General features: G+C 45.3%; 1 protein-coding gene across 4 annotated transcripts in view; it reads right to left on the reverse strand.

The window, feature by feature from the left end:
- u2af1 (U2 small nuclear RNA auxiliary factor 1) overlaps positions 1-15,220 on the reverse strand; it is an 84,449-nt gene extending 69,229 nt beyond the window's left edge. For all 4 annotated transcript variants that reach the window (XM_063050200.1, XM_063050198.1, XM_063050201.1 and 1 more), the window contains exon 1: positions 15,090-15,220. In XM_063050200.1, coding sequence (XP_062906270.1) covers positions 15,090-15,133 — 44 coding nt within the window. In that variant the 5' untranslated portion in view covers positions 15,134-15,220. The remainder of the gene's footprint in view (positions 1-15,089) is intronic.
- Positions 15,221-27,672: the final 12,452 nt, after the last annotated feature.

The raw sequence follows: 27,672 nt of genomic DNA on the forward strand, positions 1-27,672 counted from the left end.
AAAGTTTGGGCACCCTGCATGGCAGTACTTAGTACCACCACCTTTGGCAAGTATCACAGCTGGTAAACGCTTTTTGTAGCCAACTAAGAGTCTTTCAATTCTTGTTTGGGGGGTTTTCACCCATTCTTCCTAGCAAAAGGCTTCTAGTTCTGTGAGATTCTTGGGTCGTCTTGCATGCACTGCTCTTTCCACAGATTCTCTATGATGTTTAGGTCAGGGGACTGTGAGGGCAATGGCAAGACCTTCAGCGTGCGCCTCTTGAGGTAGTCCATTATGGATCTCGAGGCATGTTTAGGTTCATTATCCTGTTGTAGAAGCCATCCTCTTTTCATCTTGCGGCTTTTTTACAGATGGTGTGATGTTTGCTTCCAGAATTTGCAGGTATTTAATTGAATTCATTCTTCCCTCTACCAAGTGTTGGGCACGTGGCCAAGTAGTTAAGGCATTCATCTAGTGATCTGAAGGTCGCTAGTTCGAGCCTCAGCTGTGGCAGCATGTTTGTGTCCTTGAGCAAGGCACTTAACCACACATTGCTCTGGTGTCTGTGTGAGGAGTGGCGCCCCACACATGCTTCCAATCTGCGCCTTGTAAGGCATGAAAATGCCCAACACAGGCCCCTCCTGGTCTGAGTTGACATTCCCCTTCCCCTTCCCTCTACCAGTAAATGTTCCCCATGCCACTGGCTGCAACACAAGCCCAAAGCATGATTGATCCACCCCCATGCTTAACAATTGGAGGGGGGGGGTTCTTTTCATGAAATTCTGCACCCTTTTTTCTCTAAACATACCTTTGCTCATTGCAGCCAAAAAGTTCTATTCAAAGGGTTCAAAGGAACATCTAAACAAGCCTGATGCATTTTGGAAACAAATCCTGTGGACTGATTAAGTTAAAATAGAACTTTATGGCCACAATGAGCAAAGGTATGTTTGAAGAAAAAAGGGTGCAGAATTTCATGAAAAGAACCCTTCTCCAGCTGTTAAACACGGGGGTGGATCGATCATGCTTTGGGCTTGTGTTGCAGCCAGTGGCACAGGGAACATTTACTGGTAGAGGGAAGAATGAATTCAACTAAATACCAGCAAATTCTGGAAGCAAACATCACACTGTCTGTAAAAAAACCGAAGATGAAAAGAGGATGGCTTCTACAACAGGATAATGAACCTAAACACACCTCAAAATCCACAATGGACTACCTCAAGAGGCGCAAGCTGAAGGTTATGCCATGGCCCTCACAATCCCCTGACCTAAACAAAATCAAGAATCTGTGGATAGACCTCAAAAGAGCAGTGCATGCAAGACGGCCCAAGAATCTCACAGAACTAGAAGCCTTTTGCAAGGAAGAATGGGTGAAAATCCCCCAAACAATTGAAAGACTGTCAGTTGGCTACAAAAAGCGTTTACCAGCTGTGATTCTTGCCAAAGGGGGTGGTACTAAGTACTGCCATGCAGGGTGCCCAAACTTTTGCTTCGGGCTCTTTTCCGTTTTTGTTATTTTGAACCTGAAAAAGATGGAAATAAAAAGGTTTTCTTGATTAAAATATCAAAGAAATGTGTCATCTTTAACTTTATGCCTTTTGGAAATCAGTTCATCTTTTACTCGCTTAGCTATTCACATAACAGAAATTTTGACCAGGGGTGCCCAAACTTTTGCATGCCACTGTATAAAAAGAGGATAGAGTGGAATTGCTGGAAAATGACACTGGAGAAGTAATAATGGGGAACAAAGAAATGAGGATAAAACTTAATAAGCATTTTACATCAGTCTTCAGCGTGGAAGACTCCAGCAGTATGCCAGAAATTTGAGTGTCAGGGTGCAGAATTGTGTGGTTGCCATTAGGCCTGAAGGTAAATAGGTCAGCTAGTTCAAATGGTATACACTCTATGGGCTGAGAGATTGTAAAGGCATTACAGGGTCTTTTTAAGAGCCTCTTAGGTACACGGAGCTTAGTAAAATAGAGGCTATGTGTTAGGGAAATTCTGGGCAGTTTCTAGAGTAGGTTACATGGTCGGCACAACATTGTGGGCTGAAGGGCCTGTAATGCGCTATAGATTTCTATGTTCTATTAGTAATGATTTTTCAAGAATTAATTGATTTTGACATGGTCCGGAGGAATAGAAAGTTGATAAATGTCACTGTACTCTTCAAGAAGGGAGAAAGGCAGAAGAAAGGAAATTACAAGCCAGTTAACCTGACTACAGTGGTTAGGAAGTCGTTTGAGGCCATTTTTAAAGGTTCCTGTTTACTTGGAAGCACCTGAAAATAGACCAATGTCAGCATGGTTTCCTTCAGGTGATTTTTGCCTGACAGACCTGTTGGAATTCTTTGACGAGATAGACAAAGGAGAATCAGAGGATGATGCTCACTTGGATTTTCAGAAAGCCTCTGACAAGGTGTCGCACTTGAGGGTGCTGAACAAGAGCCCAGAGTCTAACAGGAAATATACTAGCATGGATAGAGGATCGGCTGACTGTCAGGAGGCAAACACTGGGAACAAAGGGGGCTTTTTCTGAGAGGCTGCTGGTGACTAGCGGTGTTCTGCATGGCTTGGTATCCAGACAACTTCTTTTCATGTTCTATGTCAACAATTTGGATAATGGAATTGATGACTGTGTGTCCAAGTTTGCGGACAATACAAAAACAGGTGGAGGGGCAGGTAGTGTTGAGGAAGCAGTAGGTCTGCAGAAGAACAGATCAACAGAATAGGCAAAGTAGCAGCAGATGGAATACAGAGTAGAGAAGGGTACAGTCATGTACTTTGGTAGAAGGAATAAAGGTGTGGACTGTTTTCTATCAAAAAGTAGAGGTGGGAGTCCTCGTGCAGGATTCCATAAAAGTTAACTTGCAGATCCAGTTAGTGGTAAGGAAAGTAAATGCGATATTGGAATTCATTTCAAGAGGACTAGAATTTAGGATTAACATACAGTAGAGCAAAGATTAGTGGAAGTTAGAGAATTGGGAAGCATTTAAACACCAACAGCAGGCAACTAAAAATGTCATTAAGGTAAAGCTGGAATTCAAAAGTAAGCTAGCAAATAATATTAAAGAGGAGACCAAAAATTTCTTCTGATACATAAAGTGTAAAAAAGAGGCGAGAGTGGACCACTGGAAAATGATACTGGAGAGGTAGTAATGGGGGAACAACAAAATAGTGGTCAAACTGAATAAGTATTTTGCATTAGTCTTCACTGTGGAAGGCACTAGCAATATAGTGGAAGTTCAAGGTGTCAGAAGTCATGAACTGTGTGAAGTTACCATAACTAGAGAGAAGGTGCTTGAGAAACTGAAAGGTCTGAAGGTAGATAAGTTACATGGACCCAATGGCGTGCACCCGAGAGTTCTGAAAGAAGTGGCTAAAGAGACTGTGGAAACATTAATAATGATCTTTTATTAAGGATTGACGGTGGATATGCAATGGCCAGCATTTAAAGGTTGCATGGATGAACTACAACAATTGTTCATCCCAGTTTGGCAAAAGAATAAATCAAGGAAGATAGTGCACCCGTGGCTGACAAGAGAAATTAGGGATAGTATCAATTCCAAAGAAGTAGCATACAAATTAGCCAGAGAAAGTGGCTCACCTGAGGACTGGGAGAAATTCAGAGTTCAGCAGAGGAGGACAAAGGGCTTAATTAGGAAGGGGAAAAAAGATTATGAGAGAAAACTGGCAGAGAACATAAAAACGGACTGTAAAAGCTTTTATAGATATGTAAAAAGGAAAAGACTGATAAAGACAAATGTAGGTCCCCTGCAGACAGAAACAGGTGAATTGATTATGGGGAGCAAGGACATGGCAGACCAATTGAATAATTACTTTGGTTCTGTCTTCACTAAGGAGGACATAAATAATCTTCCAGAAATAGTAAGGGACAGAGGGTCCAGTGAGATGGAGGAACTGAGTGAAATACATGTTAGTAGGGATGTGGTGTTAGGTAAATTGAAGGGATTGAAGGCAGATAAATCCCCAGGGCCAGATGGTCTGCATCCCAGAGTGCTTAAGGAAGTAGCCCAAGAAATAGTGGATGCATTAGTGATAATTTTTCAAAACTCGTTAGATTCTGGACTAGTTCCTGAGGATTGGAGGGTGGCTAATGTAACCCCACTTTTTAAAAAAGGAGGGAGAGAGAAACCAGGGAATTATAGGCCGGTTAGCCTAACGTCGGTGGTGGGGAAACTGCTGGAGTCAGTTATCAAGGATGTGATAACAGCACATTTGGAAAGCGGTGAAATGATCGGACAAAGTCAGCATGGATTTGTGAAAGGAAAATCATGTCTGACGAATCTCATAGAATTTTTTGAGGATGTAACTAGTAGAGTGGATAGGGGAGAACCAGTGGATGTGATATATTTGGATTTTCAAAAGGCTTTTGACAAGGTCCCACACAGGAGATTAGTGTGCAAACTTAAAGCACACGGTATTGGGGGTAAGGTATTGGTGTGGGTGGAGAATTGGTTAGCAGACAGGAAGCAAAGAGTGGGAATAAACGGGACCTTTTCAGAATGGCAGGCAGTGACTAGTGGGGTACCGCAAGGCTCAGTGCTGGGACCCCAGTTGTTTACAATATATATTAATGACTTGGATGAGGGAATTAAATGCAGCATCTCCAAGTTTGCGGATGACACGAAGCTGGGTGGCAGTGTTAGCAGTGAGGAGGATGCTAAGAGGATGCAGGGTGACTTGGATAGGTTGGGTGAGTGGGCAAACTCATGGCAGATGCAATTTAATGTGGATAAATGTGAAGTTATCCACTTTGGTGGCAAAAATAGGAAAACAGATTATTATCTGAATGGTGGCTGATTAGGAAAAGGGGAGGTGCAACGAGACCTGGGTGTCATTATACACCAGTCATTGAAAGTGGGCATGCAGGTACAGCAGGCGGTGAAAAAGGCGAACGGTATGCTGGCATTTATAGCGAGAGGATTCAAGTACAGGAGCAGGGAGGTACTACTGCAGTTGTACAAGGCCTTGGTGAGACCACACCTGGAGTATTGTGTGCAGTTTTGGTCCCCTAATCTGAGGAAAGACATCTTTGCCATAGAGGGAGTACAAAGAAGGTTCACCAGATTGATTCCTGGGATGGCAGGTCTTTCATATGAAGAAAGACTGGATGAACTGGGCTTGTACTCGTTGGAATTTAGAAGATTGAGGGGGGATCTGATTGAAACGTATAAGATCCTAAAGGGATTGGACAGGCTAGATGCGGGAAGATTGTTCCCGATGTTGGGGAGGTCCAGAACGAGGGGTCACAGTTTGAGGATAGAGGGGAAGCCTTTTAGGACTGTGATTAGGAAAAACTTCTTCACACAGAGGGTGGTGAATCTGTGGAATTCTCTGCCACAGCAAACTGTTGAGGCCAGTTCATTGGCTATGTTTAAGAGGGAGTTAGATATGGCCCTTGTGGCTACAGGGGTCAGGGGGTATGGAGGGAAGGCTGGGTTCTGAGTTGGATGATCAGCCATGATCATAATAAATGGCGGTGCAGGCTCGAAGGGCCGAATGGCCTACTCCTGCACCTATTTTCTATGTTTCTATGTTTAAGAATCACAAGACTCTGGAATGGTTCCAGAAGACTGAAAAACCGCAAATGTCAGTCCACTGTTCAAGAAGGGAGAGAGGCAGAGGGAAGAAAACTTTTACACAAGTTAGTCTGACCTCAGTAGTTCGGAAGATGATGGAGTCGATTATTAAAGATGAGGTCTCAGGGTATTTAGAGGCACATGATAAAATAGGCTATGCAGGATTGTGTACTTAGATCATCAGAAGGCCTATGACATGGTGCCACACATGAGGCTGCGTAACAACATACGAGCCCATGGTATTACAGGAAAGATGTGGCTGATTGACAGGAGGAAAAGAATGGGAATAAAGGGGACCTTTTCTGACACAAGACCATAAGACATAAGAGTAGAATTAGGTCACAGGGTTTCAATGAGATTCCTGCCCCCCCCCTGCAAACTCCAGCAAATACGGGGTCTGAGCCACCAAACTCCAGCAAATACGGGGTCTGAGCCACCAAACTCCAGCAAATACGGGGTCTGAGCCACCAAACTCCAGCAAATACGGGGTCTGAGCCACCAAACACGGGGTCTGAGCCACCAAACTCCAGCAAATACGGGGTCTGAGCCATCAAATGCTCCTCATACATTAGACCTTCATTCCTGGAGTCATTCTCGTGAACCTCTTCTGGACTCTTCAATGTTAGTAAATCCTTTGAGGGGCTCAAAACTGCTCACAATTCAAGTGTGATCAGACCCATGTCTTATAAAGCCTCGCATTACATTCTTGGTATTAAGATGTACGATATAAGACCAGAATTAAGCCATCTGGGCGATCAATTCTGCTCTGCTATTTAACCATGGCTGATCCTTTCCCCCGCTTCTCAGCCCCCTCCCAGTTTTCTCGCTGTAACCTTTGATGCCGTGTCCAATCAAGAACCTATAGAACATAGAACATGTTCGGCCCATAATGTTGTGCCGACCCTCAAACCCTGCCTCCCATATAACCCCCCGCCACCTTAAATTCCTCCATATACCTGCCTAGTAGTCTCTTAAATTTCACCACTCAGTCAGTGCATTCCACGCACCAACCACTCTCTGAGTAAAAAAACCTTCCTCTAATATCCCCCTTGAACTTCCCACCCCTTACCTTAAAGCCATGTCCTCACGTATTGAGCAATGGTGCCCTGGGGAAGAGGCGCTGGCTGTCCACTCTATCTATTCCTCTAATATCTTGTATATCTCCATCATGTCTCCCCTCATCCTCCTTCTCTCCACTAGTCACAACCCCCCAATCCGAATGAACTCCCTCCACCACAACCCTCTGCTTTCTTCAGGCAAGCCAATTCTTAATCCACCTGGCCATACTTCCCTGGATCCCAAGTCTTCTGACTTTCTGAATAAGCCTACCATGTGGAACCTTGTCAAATGCCGTACTAAAATCCATATAGATCACATCCACTGCACTACCCTCATCTATATGCCTGGTCAAAGAACTCTATCAGGCTTGTTAGACACGATCTGCCCTTCACAAAGCCATGCTGACTGTCTCTGATCAGACCATGATTCTCTAAATGCCCATAGATCCTATCTCTGAGAATCTTTTTCAACAGCTTTCCCACCACAGACGTAAGGCTCACTGGTCTATAATTACCTGGACTATCCCTATTACCTTTTTTTGAACAAGGGAACAACATTCACCCTCCTCCAATCATTTGGTACCATTCCCGCAGACGAGGACATAAAGATCCTAACCAGAGGCTCAGCAATCTCTTCCCTCGCCTCGTGGAGCAGCCTGGGGAATACTCCATCAGGCCCCGGGGACTTACCCGTCCTAATGTACTTTAACAACTCCAACACCTCCTCTCCCTTAATATCAACATGCTCCAGAACATCAACCTCACTCATATTGTCCTCACCATCATCAAGTTCCCATTCAATGGTGAATACCGAAGAGAAGTATTCATTGAGGACCTCGCTCACTTCCACAGCCTCCAGGCACATCTTCCCACCTTTATCTCTAATCGGTCCTACCTTCACTGTCATCCTTTTGTTCTTCACATAATTGAAGAATGCCTTGGGGTTTTCCTTTACCCTACTTGCCAAGGCCTTCTCATGCCCCCTTCTTGCTCTCCTCAGCCCCTTAAGCTCCTTTCTTGCTTCCCTATATTCCTCAATAGACCCATCTGATCCTTGATTCCTAAACCTCATGTATGCTGCCTTCTTCCACCTGACTAGATTTTCCACCTCACTTGTCACCCATGGTTCCTTCACCCTACCATTCTTTATCTTTCTCACCAAGACAAATTTATCCCTAACATCCTGCAAGAGATCCCTAAACATCGACAACATGTCCTTAGTACATTTCCCTGCAAAAACATCATCCCAATTCACACCCATAAGTTCTAGCCTTATAGCCTTATAATTTGCCCTTCCCCAATTAAAAATTTTTCTGTCCTCTCTGATCCTATCCTTTTCCATGATAATGCTCAAGATCAGGGAGCAGTGGTCACTGTCCCCCAGATGCTCACCTACTGACAGATCTGTGACCTGACCCGGTTCATTACCTAGTACTAGATCTAGTATGGCATTTCCCCTAGTCAGCCTGTCCACATACTGTGACAGGAATCCGTTCTGGACATACTTAACAAACTCTGCCCCATCTGAACCCTTGGAAATTAGCAAGTGCCAATCAATATTAGGGAAGTTAAAGTCACCCATGATAACAACCCTGTTATATTTGCACTTTTCCAAAATTTGCCTCCCAATCTGCTCCTCTGTATCTCTGCTGCTACCAGGGCGTCTATAGAATACCCCCAGTAGAGTAACTGCTCCCTTCCTGTTTCTGACTTCCACCCATACTGACTCAAAAGAGGATCCTGCTACATTACCCACCCTTTCTGTAGGTATAATAGTATCTCTGACCAGTAATGCCACCCTCCTCCCCTTTCCCCCCTCTCTATATCCCTTTTAAAGCACTGAAATCCAGGAATATTGAGAATCCATTCCTGCCCTGGTGCCAGCCAAGTCTCTGTAATGGCCACTACATCATAATTCCATGTATGTATCCAAGCTCTCAGTTCATCACCTTTCTTCCTGATGCCTCTTGCATTGAAGTACACGCACTTTAGCCCTTCTACCTGACTACCTTTACACCCTTTATTCTGCTTCTCTTTTCTCAAACCCTCTTTATCTGTTAGATCCGGCTTTACTCCATGCACTATACTTGCAGTTCTCGCATGACCTTTATCCTCCTCCACCTCACTATCTGCTCCAACACTCTGGTTCCCCTCCCCCTGTAAATCTAGTTTAAACCACCCGCCCCCCCCCACCCCAGAGCAGCATTAGCAAACCTTCCTGCAAAAATGTTAGTCCCCCTCCAGTTCAGGTGCAACCCGTCCCGTCGGAACAGGTCCCACCTTCCCTGGAACAAGGCCCAATTGTCCTGAAACATGAAGCCTCCCTCCTGCACCAACTCCTTAGCCACGTATTTAGCTGCATTATCTTCCTATTTCTAGCCTCACTAGCACGTGGCATGGGTAGCAATCCTGAGATTAAAACCCTGGAGGTCCTATCAAACTGCTTTAAATACACCCAAGGACCTGGCCTCCACAGCTGCATATGGTAATTCCACAAATTCACTGCCCTCTGGCTAAAGAAATGTCTCTGCACCTGTTTTAAATGGATGCCCCTCTATCCTGAGACTGTGCCCTCTTGTCTAAGACACCTCCACATCTACTCTGTCTAGGCCTCGCAATATTCAAAAGGTTTCAATGAGATCCTTCCCCAACATCCTTCTAAATTCCAGCAAGTACAGACCAGAGCTATCAAACGTTCCTCATATGATAACCCTTTCATTGCCGGAATCATCCTTGTGAACCTCCTCTGGACCCTATCCAATGCCAGCACATCCTTTTTTCAGATGAGGAGCCCAAAACTGTTCACAACACTCAAGGTGAGGCCTCACCAATGCCTTATAGAGCCTCAGCATCATGTTCCTGCTCTTCTATTCTAGACCTCTTGAAATGAATGCTAACATAACATTTGCCTTCCTCACCACCGACTCAACCTGCAAGTTAATTTTTAGGGTGTTCTGCACAAGGACTCTTTTGCATCCCAGATTTTTGGATTTTCTCCCCATTTAGAAAGTAGTCTGCAGATTTATTTCTTATACCAAAGTATATGACAATGCATTTTCTAATAATAGACAATAGGTGCAGCAGTAGGCCATTCGGCCCTTCAAGCCAGCACCGCCATTCACTATGCCCATGGCTGATCGTCCACTATCAGTACCCTGTTCCTGCCTTCTCCCCATATCCCTTGACTGCGCTATCATGAAGAGCTCTTTCTTGAAAGCATCCAGAGAATTGGCCTCCACTGCCTTCTGAGGCAGAGCATTCCACAGATCCACAACTCTCTGGGTGAAAAAGTTTTTCCTCAACTCCGTTTTAAATGGCCTACCCCTTATTCTCAGCTAATGCTCTAACCATACCAGTAAACTTCCTGTAATACCATGGGCTCTTAACTTGGTAAGCAGCACACGTTAGCACCTTGTCAAAGGTCTTCTGAAAATCCAAATATACAACATCCACTGCGTCCCCTTTTATCTATCCTACTTGTAATCTCCTCAAAGAATTCCAACAGGTTTGTCAGGCAAGATTTTCCCTACAAGGAAACCATGCTGACTTTGTCCTATCATGTCCTGTGTCACCAAGTATTCAATCACCTCGTCCTCAACTATTGACTCTAACATCTTCCCAACCACTGAGGTCAGGCTAACTGGTCTATCACTTCCTTTCTGCTGTCTTTCTCCTTTCTTAAAGTTTGGAGTGACATTTGCAACTTTCCAGTCCTCTGACACCATGCCAGAGTCCAATGAAATTTGAAAGATCATTTCTAATGCCTCCACCATCGCTATCATTACCTCTTTCTGAACCCTCGGGTACAGTTTATCTGGTCCGGGTAACTTATATAGCCTTAGGTCTTTCAGCTTTTCGTGCACCTTCCCCCTTGCTATAGTAACCGCACTCACTTCTCTTTCCTCGCGCCCTTCAACATTTGGCACACTGTCAGTGTCTTCCACAGTGAAGACTGACGCAAAATACTCAATTAGTTCATCTGCCATCTCCTTGGCTCCCATTATTTCTCCAGCTTCATTTTCTAGCAGTCCTATATCCACTCATATCTGTTTTTACATACTTGAAAAAGCTTTTATTATCCACTTTGATTTTGTTTGCTAGCTTGCTTTCATATCTCCTTGGTTCCCTCCTCATGATTCTTTTAGTTGCTCTCTGTAGGAGGTCTTTAGAAGCTTCACAATCCTCTGTCTTGCCACTAATTTTTACATTGTTATATGATCTCTGTTTTGCTTTTACATTAGCTTTGACTTCCCTTGTCAGCCACAGTTGTACTATTTTGCCATTAAAATCTCTTTGTTTTTTTGGAATACATCTATCCAGAACCTTCCTCATTTTTCCCCAGAACTCACACCATTGCTACTCTGCTGTCATCCCTGCCTGCAGCTCCTTCCAATTTACTCTGGTCAACTCCTCTAATACCACTGTAATTTTCCCTTACTGCACTGAAACACTGCAACATCAGACTTTACTTTCTCCCTATCAAATTTCAAGTTGAACTGAATCATATTGTGATCACAGGTTCCTATGGGTTTGTTTTACCTTCAGCTTCCTAATCGCCTCTGGTTCATTAATAACACCCAATCCAGTCCAGCTGAATCCCTAACAGGCTCAATGACAAACTGCTCTGGAAAGAGCCATTCAACAACCTCACTCTCTTGAGCTCCATTACCAACCTGATTTTCCCAATTGACCTGCATGTTGAAATCTCCCATGACTACCATAATATTGCCCTTTTGGCTCACCTTTCCTATTTCCTGTTGTAATCTGTGGTCCACATCCCAGCTACTTTTGGGAGGCCTGTATATAACTGCCATCAAGGTCCTTTTACCCTTGCAGTTTCTTAACTCAACCCACAAGGATTCAACATCTTCCAATCCTAAATTACATCTTTCCACTGATTTGATGCCATTCTTTACCAGCAGAGCCAAGCCTTCCCCTCTATCCTTCTGATACAACGTGCAACTTTGGACATTCAGCTCCTATCTACAACATCGTACCTGAATAGTAATAGCGCAACAAGATCATCCACCATATTTCTTTTACTTCATGCATTAGGATACAGTCGACCTTCACTAATCCGACTACCTGTAATCCAGTTCCTTCGATATCTAGCACTGACTATGCTTAATGTGATCCTTCTGTAATTCGGCATTTTCACTAATCCAGCACTCCTCAGGTCCCAGTGGTGCCAGATTAGTGAAGATTGACCTGTAGAACATTTCAACTACAGTATTGCCACCTATATCCCTAATGCACTGATACTCACCCTGCTGGCTATTATCCTATAATCTGCTTGCCCTTCCTTACAGTCTGATTGTACATAATCTTTGCTTTTTTATCATCTATCCTATCCTGAGTCCCTTCACTCCAGTTCCCACCCCAGTCATATTAGTTTAAACCCTCCCCAACAGCTCTAACGTTCGGTAGATTTCAATGAGATTCCACCCCACCCCCCAGCAGTCTTCTAAATTCCAGTGAGTACAGGCCCAAAGTTGCCAAATCCTCATGTGTTAACCCCTTCATTACCTGAATCACCCTCGTGAACCTCCTCTGAACACTCTCCAATGACAACACATCCTTTCTGAAATACGGTGCCCAAAACTGACAATACTCCCAAGTGCAGCCTGACTAGTGTCTTATAAATTCACAGCATAATGCTTGCTTTCATAGTCTATTCCCCTTGAAATAAATGCCAACATTGCAGTTGCCTTCTTTACCACAGGCTCAACCTGTAAATTAATCTTCTGGGAGTCTTGCACGAGGACTCCTAAGTCCCTCTGCACCTCTGATGTTTGAACCTTCTCCCCATTTGGATAATAGTCCATACGAATTGTTCCTTTTACCAAAATGCATTATCATACATTTCCCAACACTGAATTCCATCAGCCACTCTTTTGCAAATTCTTCCGATTTCCAGAAGTCCTACTTCAATTGCATTGCTCCATCAGCACCACCTAGCCCTCCACCTATCTTTGCATCATCCGCAAACTTTGCCACAAAGCGATCAATTCCATTAACCAAATAATGTAAAAAGCAGCAGTCCTAACACCGACCCCTCAGGAACACCGCTGGTCACTGTCAGCCAAACAAAAAAGGCCCCCTTTATTCTCACTTGCTGCCTCCTGCCTGTTAGCCATCCTGCTATCCATGCATCTTTCTTGTCATACCATAGAATTTTATCTTGTTAAGCAGCCTCATGTGTGGCGCCTTATCAAATGCCTTCTGAAAATCCAAGTAAACAACATCTACTGTCTCTCCTAAAGTAGACATAGTGAAGATATCTCCCATAGTGGGGGAATTTAGGACCACAGAGCACAGTCTCAGAATAGAGGGACATGCATTTAGAACAGAGTGAACCTGTGGAATTTATTACCACAGAGAGCTGTGAAGACAAAGTCACTGAGTATATTTAAAGCTGAGGTTGATAGGTTTCAATTAGTCGTGGCATTTAAGGTTATGGGGAGAAGACAGGAGATGTGCAATTACGAAGAAAGCACTGAGGGCCTCTACTTCCTTAAAAATTTGCGAAGAATTGGCATGAGATCTGAAACATTGACAAACTTCTATGTAATTGTGGTGACGAATATATTGACAGAGCGTGGTATGGAAACACCAATGCCCATGAATGGAATATCCTACAAAAAGTAGTGGATACGGTCCAGTCCATCATGGGTAAAGCCTTCCCCATGAAGCGGTATCACAGGAAAGCTGCAACCATCACCAGGGACCACCTACCACCCAGGCCACGCTGCTGCCATCAGGAAGAAAGCACAGGGGCCTCAGAACTCAAAACCATCAGGATCAGTACGTTATTACCCCATAACCATCAGGTTCTTGAACCAGTGGGTCAACTTCACTTGCCCCATCATTGAACTATTCCCACAACCTCTGGACTCACTTTCATGGATTCTTCATCTCACAATCTCAATATTTATTCCTTTTCTCTTTGCTATTTTTTTTTCTATTGTACGTGCACAATTCATTGTTTTGCACATTGGTTGCTTGTCCACACTGTTGGATGTGGTCTTTCACTGATTTTATGATAGTTCTTGGATTTATTGAGTATGCCCACAAGAAAATTAAACTCAGTTGTATATTGTGACATATATTGATAATAAATGTACATTAAGCACCATTGAGGTAAGACTTACTGGTCCCTTTCCTGGCTTATACACACTGCCCTTCTTGAATATGGAAACACTTACTACTTGAATAGTACAGAGCTCTCATATAATCAAAGGCACTATATGAGGTCATTCTTCCCTTTGGCCACTAACCTCTAAAAGGAGTCAACCCACAGCCAAGGAACTGATGACTCCCCCCCCCTCCCCCCGTTAGACCGCTCAAGGTGACTTATCTTTTATTCTTTCTTATCTTTTAATGTTTGTATACCTGTGCACTTGAAATGGTACTGTGACACTGTAATTTCCTTTGGAATCAATATCTATCTATACAGGCCACTGGGAAACTCCACTGCACACTTCGCTCCCATCTGAAAATTCTTTTACACCTATCTTTTACATATGTAGTCCATTGCTCTATCAAAGCTGCTTATGGACCCATTTATTCTAACATAGTAACAAATCTATTATGTGCACTTCATCAAACGTCCCCTGGAAGTCCAAATTTACAATATCACCTGCATCTCTCATTCAACATCTACTACTTAAAAATATCTCACGATGTTTTAAATCCAACAACTCCATGGTGCCTTATTTATCAATCCACGCTCTCCAAGTAATTACAACTTGCCCTTTGTAGATGTTTCTCCACCAGTTTAAAATGTATTTCAGAACATTTTCAACTTTCTAACTCCCATGACAGTCCCAAACCCGGCTGCAAAAGGAGAAAGGTTGGGCTTGGATCAAGCAACCCCATCTCGTAAAAACCCAAAGCTCCAGAAACGTCAACAGAACCTCCAAAAACCTCATCTTCGGAGATGGGCTCAACCTGACACAGGACAGAGGACTCTGGCGAACTGCTGTCGACCCCCAATGCCCAGTAGGGGTGCTGGGGTGTAAGTAAGTAGCTCCCAGAGACCACATATTTGAAAAAAATACGAGTAAACATTTCTAACACTGCTTTTCCTGATCAGAACCACGAGAAAAGCCCTCATGGAACTCCATGAAAGCACGGACGGAGCAATGGGAGAAGCGCGTGTGGGAGTGCGCGGCCCAGCGGCCCAGCTACCGAAATCCCCACAGCCCCCAGCCCCCAGCCCCCAGCCCTCGGCCCCCAGCTAGCCACCCGCACTCCTCTCCCCCCACCACCACCACCCCCCCGCCCCGTGGCCATGGGGCCTCGCTGCCGAGAGCGAGGCGCACGGCCTAGTCCGCCACACGGTGGCCGAGCGCTGAGACGCAGACATGCTACCAGCCCCAGATGAGGATCCCAAGCTCCCTGCGACGAGGCAACGGGTTACCGAGGGCCTGAGCGAATCGCTCCCCCTCACTCACTTGTCCTTCTCGGTACCGAATATCGACGCCAGATACTCCGCCATCTTCAGCGCCCCTCGCCTACGTCACCCTCCTCAGCTCACGTGACGTACCAGCCCAGAGCGCGCGCTGATATGCGTCACGTGTCTGTGACGGCCCGGCGGGAACAGGTCACGTGCCCTTGAACAACCTATAGCAGCCGACCCTGCTTCTTCTCTCGCGTTGATTGGTCGGGCAGCGCGTTTCTGCGATGGCGCGATGGGCTTCAGCCTCGGAGCTCACCGACTTTTCTCGATTCCGCTCGCCGGGGAAGCGAGGCGAGTCCACGGGGTTAGTTCAGGTCTGAGAGCAGTGTGCGCGGTGAGCGTGTTCTGAATGGACCTGTCAATTTTGAGTTCTTTTGCATGGCAATGTAACCCAATTTTACATTGAATAAATTAAATGTTATTGGTAATTTCAGTAAGACAATAGGTGCAGGAGTAGGCCATTCAGCCCTTCGAGCCAGTACCACATTTCACTGTGATCATGGCTGATCATCCACAATCAGTATCCATTTCCTGCCTTCTCCCCGTATCCCTTAACTCCACTATCTTTAAGAGCTCTATCTAACTCTTTCTTTAAAGCATCCAGAGAAATAGTCATAGTCATACTTTATTGATACCAGGGAAAATTGGTTTTCGTTACAGTTGGCACCGTAAATAACTAAATAATAATAAAAGCATAAATAATTAAATAGTAATATGTAAAATATGCCAGGAAATAAGTCCAGGACCAGCCTATTGGCTCAGGGTCTCTGACCCTCCAAGGGAGCAGTTGTAAAGTTTGACGGCCACAGGCAGGAATGACTTCCTATGACGCTCAGTGTTGCATCTCAGTGGAATGAGTCTCTGGCTGAATGTACTCCAGTGCCCAACCAGTACATTATGTAGTGGATGGGAGACATTGACCAAGATGGCATGCAACTTAGACAGCATCCTCTTTTCAGACACCACCGTCAGAGAGTCCAGTTCCATCCCCACAACATCACTGGCCTTACGGATGAGTTTGTTGATTCTGTTGGTGTCTGCTACCCTCAGCCTGCTGCCCCAGCACACAACAGCAAACATGATAGCACTGGCCACCACAGACTCGTAGAACATCCTCAGCATCGTCCAGCAGATGTTAAAGGACCTCAGTCTCCTCAGGAAATAGAGACGGCTCTGACCCTTCTTGTAGACAGCCTCAGTGTTCTTTGACCAGTTCAGTTTATTGTCAATTTGTATCCCCAGGTATCTGTAATCCTCCACCATGTCCACACTGATCCCCTGGATGGAAACAGGGGTCACCGGTACCTTAGCTCTCCCCAGGTCTACCACCAGCTCCTTAGTCTTTTTCACATTAAGCTGCAGATAATTCAGCTCACGCCATGTGACCAAGTTTCCTACCATAGCCCTGTTCTCAGCCTCATCTCCCTTGCTGATGCATCCAACTATGGCAGAGTCATCAGAAAACTTCTGAAGATGACAAGACTCTGTGCAGTAGTTGAAGTCCGAGGTGTAAATGGTGAAGAGAAAGGGAGACAAGACAGTCCCCTGTGGAGCCCCAGTGCTGCTGATCACTCTGTCGGACACACAGTGTTGCAAGCACACGTACTGTGGTCTGCCAGTCAGGTAATCAAGAATCCATGACACCAGGAAAGCATCCACTTGCATCGCTGTAAGCTTCTCCCCCAGCAGAGCAGGGCGGATGGTGTTGAACACACTGGAGAAGTCAGAAAACATGACCCTCACAGTGCTCGCTGGCTTGTCCAGGTGGGCGTAGACACGGTTCAGCAGGTAGACAATGGCATCCTCAACTCCTAGTCGGGGCTGGTAGGCGAACTGGATGGGATCTAAGTGTGGCCTGACCATAGGCCGGAGCAGCTCCAGAACAAGTCTCTCCAGGGTCTTCATGATGTGGGAGGTCAATGCCACCGGTCTGTAGTCATTGAGGCCGCCGGGGCGCAGTGTCTTCGCCACAGGGACGAGGCAGGACGTCTTCCACAGCACAGGAACCCTCCAGAGCCTCAGGCTCAGGTTGAAGATATGGCAAAGTACTCCATGTAGCTGACTTGGCCTCCACTGCCTTCTGAGGCAGAGCATTCCACAGATCCACAACTCTCTGGGTGAAGAAGTTTTTCCTCAACTCTGTTCTAAATGGCCTACCTCTTATCGTTACACTGTAACCTCTGGTTTTGGACTCCCCCAACATCAGGAACATGTTTCCTGCCTCTAGCATATCCAATCCCTTAATAATCTTATATGTTTCAATCAGATCCCCTCTCATCCTTCTAAATTCCAGTGTATACAAGCCTAGTTGCTCCAATCTTTCAACATATGACATTCTCGCCATCCCGGGAATTAACCTTGTGAACCTATGCTGCACTCCTTCGATAGCAAGAATGTTCTTCCTCAAATTTGGAGACCAAAACTGCACACAGTATACCAGGTGTGGTCTCACCAGGGCCCTGTACAGCTGCAGAATGACCTATTTGCTCCTATACTCAACTCCCCTTGTTATGAAGGCCAACATGCCATTAGCTTTCTTCACTGCCTGCTGTACCTGCATGCTTACTTTCAGTGACTGATGAACAAGGACACTTAGATCTCATTGTACTTCCCCTTTTCCTAACTTGACACCATTCAGGTAGTAATCTGCCTTCCTGATCTTGCCACCAAAGTGGATAACCTCACATTCATCCACATTAAACTGCATCTGCTCACTCACTCAACCTGTCCAAATCACCCTGCATTCTCATAACATCCTCCTCACATTTCACACTGCCACCCAGCTTTGTGTCATCTGCAAATTTGTTAATGTTACTTGTAATCCCATCATCTAAATCATTAACGTATATTGTAAATAGCTGCGGTCCCAGCACCGAGCCTTGCGGTACCTCACTAGTCACCGCCTGCCATTCTGAAAGGGACCCGTTAATCCCTACTGTTTGTTTCCTGTCTGCCAACCAATTTTCTATCCATGTCAGTACCCTACCCCCAATATCATGTGCTCCAATTTTGCCCACTAATCTCCTATGTGGGACCTTATCAAAGGCTTTCTGAAAGTCCAGGTACACTACATCCCCTGGCTTTCCCATGTCCACTTTCATAGTCACATTCTCAAAAAATTCCAGAAGATTAGTCAAGCATAATTTCCCCTTCGTAAATCTATGCTGACTCGGACCTATCCTGCTACTGCTATCCAAATGTGCTGCTATTTCATCTTTTATAATTGATTCCAGCATCTTCCCCACCACTGATGTCAGACTAACTGGTCTATAATTTCCTGTTTTCTCCCTTCCTCCTTTCTTAAAAAGTGGGATAACATTAACTACCCTCCAATCCACAGGAACTGATCCTGAATCTATAGAACATTGGAAAATGATTACCAATACGTCCACGATTTCTAGAGCCACCTCCTTAAGTACCTTGGGATGCAGACCATCAGGCTCTGGGGATTTATCAACCTTCAGACCCAACAGTTTACCCAACACCATTTTGTGCCTGATGCGAATTTCCTTCAGTTTCTCCATTACCCTAGGTCCTCTGGCTACTATTACATCTGGGAGATTGTTTGTGTCTTCCCTAGTGAAGACAGACAGATCCAAAGTACCTGTTCAGCTCGTCTGCCATTTCCTTGTTCCCCATAATAATTTCACCCGTTTCTGTCTTCAAGGGCCCAACTTTGGTCTTAACTAATTTTTTCCTCTTCACATACCTAAAGAAGCTTTTACTATCCTCCTTTATATTCTTGGCTAGCTTACCTTCGTACCTCATCTTTTCTCCCTGTATTGCCTTTTCAGTTATCTTCTGTTGCTCCTTAAAAGTCTCCCAATCCTCTGGCTTCCCGCTCATCCTTGCTATGTTATACTTCCCCTCTTTTATTTTTATACTGTCCTTGACTTCCCTTGTCAGCCACAGTTGCCCCTTACTCCCCTTAGAATCTTTCTTCCTCTTTGGAATGAACTGATCCTGCACCTTCTGTATTATTCCCAGAAATACCTGCCATTGTTGTTCCACTGTCATCCCTGCTAGGGTATCTTTCCAGTCAACTTTGGCCAGCTCTTCCCTCATGGGTCCATAGTCCCCTTTGTTCAATTGTAATAAGATCATAAGACATAGGAGCAGAATTAGGCCATGTGGCCCATCAAATTTGCTCCACCATTCAATCATGGCTGATCCTCTTTCCCCTCCTCAGCCCCACTCCCCAACCTTCTCCCCTGTAACTTTTGATGCCATGGCCAATCAAGAACCTATCAAGCTTTGCCTTAAATACACCCAACGACCTGGTCTCCACAGCTGCCTGTGGTAACAAATTCCAAAAATTCACCATCCTCTGGCTAAGGAAATGTCTCTGCATCTCTATTTTAAATGGATACCCATCTATCCTGAGGCTGTGCCTTCTTGTCCTAGACTTCCCCACCATGGGAAATGCCCCTCCCACATCTACTCTGTCTAGGCCTTTCAATATTTGAAAAGTTTCAAAGAAGTCATCAAAAGATTTCAATGATGTCAGTATATGCATGAATCCAGAGAGAGAGAGAGATTCAGTGGGGATTAATATTCACTTTGAGTGTAATGTCTCCCACTGAAGCAGAGCCCACAAGTCTGGATCCTGCTGCTGTTGGTGGCCTCTAGTGAAGTTTTGTCGATCTTTGCCTTCTCATCAATAGGCGATGTTGGTCGCACACTCACTTGAGCACCTCTGTCACATAGGAAATGTCGCCCTGAAAGGGTGTCCAGAATGAACAGCAGATGACCCTGGCAGCTGGAACCATGGTGTTCACAAACTTTTGATGTCCCAATGTACTGGCATTGTTGAAGATGCAACACAGCCGGCACTTCCTAGCATTCATATGAAAGCGAGCATGGTAAAAACACAGGCTAGGCATCCATGCTTATGTTGAGGGCTTTGCTGACTGAGTTTTCTGAGGTAGAGAATGGAGGAGGAATGAGGTCTGCTACCTAGCTGAGTGTAGACTACCAGCCATTTTAGCAAGCTCCCAATGGTTCATCATGGATGCATTAGCAAGGGCTTTGCAAATGTGATCAGGCACTTGCTGCATGAAGAGATCTTTAAAAATAAAACAAGGATGGTGATCTCCCAGGAGAGACAGCAAGTGGTCCATTAGTTCTGGAAGGCTTTGCATCGCTGAAACTGGTTAAGGAAAGCAACTGTTGGGGACACTTGGGCTCCAGTAGTATAAAAGCCTGTAAAAGGTGAGTATTTATCATATTCAGGGATCAGTATTTATTGTATTCAGGAAGGTGTTCTAGTAGACTCACAACTTTAGTAGCCATGGAATTACTGAGTGACTCTATTACATAGGAACACTTGGTGTTGTCGGCGGAGGTTTCTTGCAAGGCAAACTGGGCCTCAGCTTGTACAAACCAAGCGATGGCAGTTTCAAAGCAACTGCATTGGCTGCCATGTTCAATAACCCTGGAATCGTCCTACAGCAACAGGATCACCAATATAGGTTTTTACAAATAAGACGTCGGAGGCATTTTATGATTCAGAGAAGCTGTAGCAACTCAATTAATGAGCATCAAAAAAAAACTGAACACAAAGTGCACTAAAAGCCTTTTACATAACAGCATCATCATGTCAGACCAGCCTCCGAAAGTGAAACCTCAACTCAATGCCGGTAGTTATGGATTATGTACAATTCCACCAACAATGTTACCCTACAACTCTTTATTTTATCTTCATGAAAAAATGTAATAGCCCAAGAAATCTAAAGGGAATTGGCAAGTTAGATCCAAAATGATCTTCAATGAAGAAAGGAAAGGGTAGTAGTTATCAGGAGCTTGAGTGACTACATGCCTGTATCCAGAAAGGTGTCTGGACTTCAGTATAAAGTTTCCATTGTTCAGCTTAATGAAATGATTTAAAGGTGGGATTAAGAAGCCAGCAGATGACACCAATTCTGGAATATGATTGAAAGTGAAAAGAAAGTTAATGATTTTCAAGAAGATATCAATGGATTTGTCAAATGGAGAGAAAATATGGCACTCAGTCCTGTGAAACATAAATAATGCTTTTGGAAGAATAATCCAAGGCAACAACAGAAGGATTTTGCTGTGTATGTTCACTGATTCCTAAAGGGAGGGTGCAAAAGTCTTTGGCACATATATATAGGGTGCCTAAGACTTTTGCACAATACTGTGTTAGTCAATGTGGAGCAGAGAACAAGTGTGTAAATCTGGCAGGAGAAAAGGATGTTGGGAATGGTGAGGGTGGAGCACCATGGGAGGGATGTAGGTCAAGTAGTAGAGAAAGAGTGCAGAGTTCCAGGCTGGGGTGGGGTAGGGGCAGGGTGAGTAATGCAGGTGTGACACATCCAACCCTGAGACATCGGGCAAGGTCATTGATCAGTACAGATCTTCCCTTCTCCCTCTCAAATTGTAGATTAAAACTTATCATATAATGGTCACTACCTCCTAATGGCTCCTTTACCTCGAGTTCCCTTATCAAATCTGGCTCATTACACAACACTAAATCTAGAATTGCCTTCTCCCTGTTAGGCTCTAATACAAGCTGCTCTAAGAATCCATCTCGGAGGCACTCCACAAACTCCCTTTCTTGGGGTCCAGTACCAACCTGATTTTCCCAGTCTACCTGCATGTTGAAATCCCCCATAACAATCGTAGAATTACCTTTGTGACATGCCAATTTTAACTCTTGATTCAACTTGCACCCTATATCCAGGCTACTGTTTGGGGGCTTGTAGGTAACTCCCATTAGGGTTTTTTTGCCCTTACAGTTTCTCAGTTCTGTCCATACTGACTCTACATTTCCTGATTCTATGTCCCCCCCCTCGCAAGTGACTGAATTTCATTCTTCACCAACAGAGCCACCCCACCCCCTCTGCCAACCTGTCTGTCTTTTCGATAGGATGTATATCCCTGAATATTCATTTCCCAGCTCCGTATCTTCCGCCACCTCCAACGGGATCCCACCACTAAGCATATCTTTCCCTCCCCTCGCCTCTGCTTTCCGCAGGGATCGCTCCCTACGCGACTCCTTTGTCCATTCGTCCCCCCCCATCCCTCCCCACTGATCTCCCTCCTGGCACTTATCCTTGTAAGCGAAAGAAGTGCTACACATGCCCTTACACTTCCTCCCTTACCACCATTCAGGGCCCCAAACAGTCCTTCCAGGTGAGGCGACACTTCACCTGTGGGTCGACTGGGGTGATATACTGCGTCCGGTGCTCCCGATGTGGCCTTCTATATATTGGCGAGACCCGACGCAGACTGGGAGACCGCTTTGCTGAACACCTACGCTCTGTCCGCCAGAGAAAGCAGGATCTCCCAGTGGCCACACATTTTAATTCCACATCCCATTCCCATTCTGACATGTCTATCCACGGCCTCCTCTACTGTAAAGATGAAGCCACACTCAGGTTGGAGGAACAACACCTTATATTCCGTCTGGGTAGCCTCCAACCTGATGGCATGAACATTGACTTCTCCAACTTCTGCTAATGCCCCACCTCCCCTTCATACCCCATCCATTATTTATTTTTATACACACATTCTTTCTCTCTCTCTCCTTTTCCTCCCTCTGTCCCTCTGACTATACCCCTTGCCCATCCTCTGGGATCCCCCCCCCTTGTCTTTCTCCCCGGACCTCCTGTCCCATGATCCTCTCATATCCCCTTTGCCAATCACCTGTCCAGCTCTTGGCTCCATCCCTCCCCCTCCTGTCTCCTCCCTATCATTTTGGATCTCCCCCTCCCCCTCCCACTTTCAAATCTCTTACTAACTCTTACTTCAGTTAGTCCTGACGAAGGGTCTCGGCCTGAAACGTTGACTGTACCTCTTCCTAGAGATGCTGCCTGGCCTGCTGCATTCACCAGCAACTTTGATGTGTGTTGCTTGAATTTCCAGCATCTGCAGAATTCCTGTTTTTTGTGTTATTCATTTCCCAGCCCTTGGTCCTTGTGCAGCCATGTAAGAGATTATTCAAGCTAAGTTTGATTTTTTAATCACAATTTAGATCCAACGATCCAGCTTCACCGTTTGGGTAATTTCCCTAGAAATACATTTGCCAGTGGGTGGCTTTTCCTGCCAGTAAGAGACCTGTCCTGGTATGGCTGCTCCCTCTGTGGCCCTTCTACATCGGCAAGTCAGGGCCCACGAGCGGAGTACTGCAGCCTGTTTTCCATGGCCATCCGCACCTACCTGTCCACCTCCACACAACACAAACTAGTGGCAACATCGTATTCCACCTCAGTACTCCCAAACCTAACGGTAAGCACTTTGAATTTTCCAATTTCAGGTAACCCTCTCCAGATCTCCCCCACCTTTGGTCTTCACAACGCCAGTTTTAGTGAATTCTCGGGGGGGCGGGGGCTGTATAGGGTGACGAAATTGGGAGAAATGTACAAAATTTGCAATCACTGACATTGAGTCAGGGTTTCACTTTTATTTAAGAGCTGGTTTGACGTGATGAAGTTATTACTTAAAGATTTTTAGTGCATTGTTGTATTTAGGTTTTGGGGTTCAATAAACTGTTACTGGTTTCATTAAAGATAAACTGCTCCACTTTGTTTTATTTGCAAAAAACCTGTACTGGTGATCCAATGCTCTCGGATGATTCCAGAGTTATTGAATGTGTCAACCAGAACCACAGGAAGAGCCCTCATGGAACTCCATGAACACACAGGTCCATGTTGCCATCATTCAGTTTGTAGAAGCTGAGGCCCAGTTCACTATGCAAGAAATCACAAATTGGCAACACCAAATTCTACTTTGTGGTAGCGTCACTTAGCAACTCCACAGGTGCTAGAGTGGTTCTTGGTTCTTGATCCTCCAGAATATTCCACATGGAATTTAAACTGGAGGGGAGCCTGCTTGAACAGCTGTCTGAACATGATGAATACCGATAACTTAAAACTCATCTTTTACAGCCAAACAATTGCTCCCCTTGCCCAGCCTCAGCGATGCTAAGCTGTTGGAGCTAATGGACCACATTATGTCCTGCTGCAGCAAATGCCAGATGAAGTTCACATAACCCCCACTAATGCACCCATGATGGACTATGTCTCTAATTCCAAGAGCTCATGAAGCCCACATTCTCCACGACAGTTACAGAACATTGAGTTGAACACCACATTCCCACAACTGGCCCACCAGTCCACGCCTGCATGGATAAGCTGGCAACCGTGAAGACTGAGTTTTCCAAAATGGAAAGACTTGGCACTCTACGCCGATGGAATAGCCCCTGGGCATCCCCCCTCCACGTGGCTCCCAAGTCTGATAGTAGTTGCCACCCATGTGGTGATTACCGATGCCTTAACTAAGCAACCACCCCTGATCGTTACCCAGTCCCACACATCCAAGAGTTTTTGCTACATGCCTGTCCATCACCTGTGTGTGTGCATGGGGGACTTCACCTCCTGCTCAAACCTGAAAATCTGGGACCACTTTGGTTCTGTCCATGGATTCATCACTGAGTCTGGAGATGGGTGGGGTAGTAGGTGGGCCAGTGGGCTGCAGGGGGACCCTGGAGGGTGTCAGTAGATTCCTGAAGGTGGCAGAATGGGTGTTGAGGTGGGAAAGAAGCTGACAGCACTTCATCATTGATTGGTCAAGGAGAGAATACAAGGACAGGATATCTTGTTAAAGATTAGTAAAGCACTGGGTACAGTTTGGACACAACTAGGGAAAGGAGAGAACTGTGGAACCTTTAATACTACTTAGCAACCGGTTAACCAGCTTAATCTTATCTTCCGCACTCTACACACGAGACCTGTGTATACATGGGGAGCAGTGAGCTCCGTACCCCTAACCCCCTCTGGTTGACGAGAAACACCCCTCATTCCTCTGCCAATCCTTTTACCAGTTACTTTGATATCTCTGCTCCCCCCCCACCCACGTTTTAACCCTTCTGAAAGGACAAGAAGAGAAGGGCACTGTGGTAAACTGGAGCTGGAGGACTGGACTTACCCACCACTTGACATAATCATGGCTAATCAGTACTGAATTCAGCTCCTCTGCTATACCACTTCTCAGTCTCTCCAATTATCATTACATCTTGTCTCCACACACTTTCCATGAAAAACCATAAGGCATCAGAGCAGAATTAGACTATTTAGCCCATCGAGTCTGCTCTGCCATTTCATCATGTCTGAACCAATTTTCCTCTTAGACCCAATCTCCTGCCTTCACCTTGTTTCCCCGTGTACCTTCATGTGCTGACCCATCAAGAATCTATCAAGCTCTACCTTAAATAATCCCACTGACTTGGCCTCCACAGCCACCTGTGGCAACAAATTCCAGATTCACTACTCTCTGGCTAAAGAAATTCCTCTTCATCTCCATTCTAAAAGGCCACCTCTCTGTTCTGAGGCTGTGTCCACTGGTCTCAGACTCTCCCACCATAGGAAACATCTTCTCCACATCCACCCTATTGGGGCCTTTCACTGTTTGATAGGTTTCAACGAGGAGGTCATCCTTCATTCTCCTGAATTCTCATGAACACAGGCCAGAGCTCTTCATATGACAAGCCGTTCAATCCTAGAATCATTTTCTAGAACCAGATTCAGCACATCCTTTCTAAAATAAGGGGCCCAAATCTGCACACAACACTCCAGGTGAGGCCTCACCAGAGCTTATAAAGTTTCAACATTATACCCTTGCTTTTATTCTCTCGTCCTCTTGAAATGAAATTTCCTCCTAATAATTCTTTGAGGATGTGCCAGGGTGGGTTGATAGAGGGGAAATTGTAGCTGTGGTGCATTTAGATATGTAAGAAGTACTCCACAAGGTGCACAGAGAGGACAGGTGCATAACTTCAAAGCCCATGGTATCGAAGGGAGTGTGTTAGGATCGACTGAAACTGGCTGCTTCATAGAAAAAGAGAGCTGGAGAAAATGGTTCCTTGGAGGTGACGCTTGAGGTACCATCAGGATTCTGTTCTTGGCTCATCATTTACATGACCAGCAGGAAGGGACAGTGTGCAAGGTGCCATATTTGCTGATGATATGATGGGTCAAAAATAAGGAAGCTGTCATTCTACATGGTACTAGAGATAGACTGGGTGGGCAAATGGCAGTGGAGCTTAATGTCGGGAAGTCCGAGGTGAAATTAAAAGGTGGATTAGTATCTAACAGGAGAGTGAAGTTCTGAAGGATCAGGCTGTTCCAGTGCATGGATCACACAAAGGTGACACTAGACACCAGAATACTACAGCACAGTACAGGCCCTTCAGCCCTCAATGTTGTGCTGGCCCATATATTCCTTTAAGAAAAAAAGTACTAAACCCACACTACCTCGTAACCCTCTATATTTCTTTCATCCATGTGCCTGTCCAAGAGGCTCTTAAATACCCCTAATGTTTTAGCCTCCACCACCATCCCTGGCAAGTCACTCCAGGCACCCACAACCCTCTGTGTAAAAAAACTTACCCCTGATGTCTCCCCTAAACTTCCCTCCCTGAACTTTGTACATATGCCCTCTAGTGTTTGCTGTTCGTGCCCTGGGAAACAGGTACTGGCTATCCACCCTATCTATGCCTCTCATAATCTTGTAGACCTCTATCAAGTCCCCTGTCATCCTTCTACACTCCAAAGAGAAAAGTCCCAGCTCTGCTAACCTTGCATCATAAGACTTGTTTTTCAATCCAGGCAATGTCCTGGTAAATTTCCTCTGCACCCTCTCCATAGCTTCCATATCCTACCTATAATGAGGTAACCAGAACTGAATACAATACTCTAAGTGTGGTCTCACCAGAGATTTGTAGAGTTGCAACATGACCTCTCTAGTCTTGAACTCAACCCCCCTATTAATGAAGCCTAGCATCCCATAGGCCTTCTTAACTATCCTATCAACCTGTGCAGCGACCTTGAGGGATGTATAGATTTGAACCCCAAGTTCCCTCTGTTCATCCACACTCAAGTAATCAACCATGAACCCTGTACTCAGCCTTCTGGTTTGTCCTTCCAAAATGCATCACCTCACACTTATCCAGATTGAACTCCATCTGCCACTTTTCTGTCCATCTCTGCATCCTGTCTCTATCCTCTTGTAACCTTTGACAACCTACAGCTCCATCCACAACTCCTCCAATCTTCGTGTCATCCGCAAACTTACTCACCCATCCTTCCGCTTCTTCATCCAGGTCATTGATAAAAACCACAAAGAGCAGGGGTCCCAGGACAGATCCTTGCAGCACTCCACTAGTCACTGACCTCCAGGCAGAATACTTTCCTTCCACTACTACCCTCTGCTTTCTTCCTTTAAGCCAATTTTTTATCCAAACAGCCAAGGTTCCACTGATCCCATGCCTCATGACTTCCTGGATGAGTCTCTCATGGGGGACCATGTCAAATGGCTTGCTAAAATCCATGTAGACCACATCTACCGCCCTACCCTCATCAATTTCTTTTGTTACCTCTTCAAAAAACTCAATTAGGCTCGTGAGGCACAACCTTCCCCTCACAAAGCCATGTTGACGATCCTTGAGTAGACTGTACTTCTCCAAATGCTCGTGGGCCCTATCCTTAAGAATCCTTTCCAATAGTTTGCAGACATCCGACGTAAGAGTCACTGGTGTATAGTTCCCAGGATTCTCCCTA

This window comes from Mobula hypostoma, chromosome 6 (genome assembly GCF_963921235.1).
Source record: "Mobula hypostoma chromosome 6, sMobHyp1.1, whole genome shotgun sequence".
NCBI lineage: Eukaryota > Metazoa > Chordata > Chondrichthyes > Myliobatiformes > Myliobatidae > Mobula > Mobula hypostoma.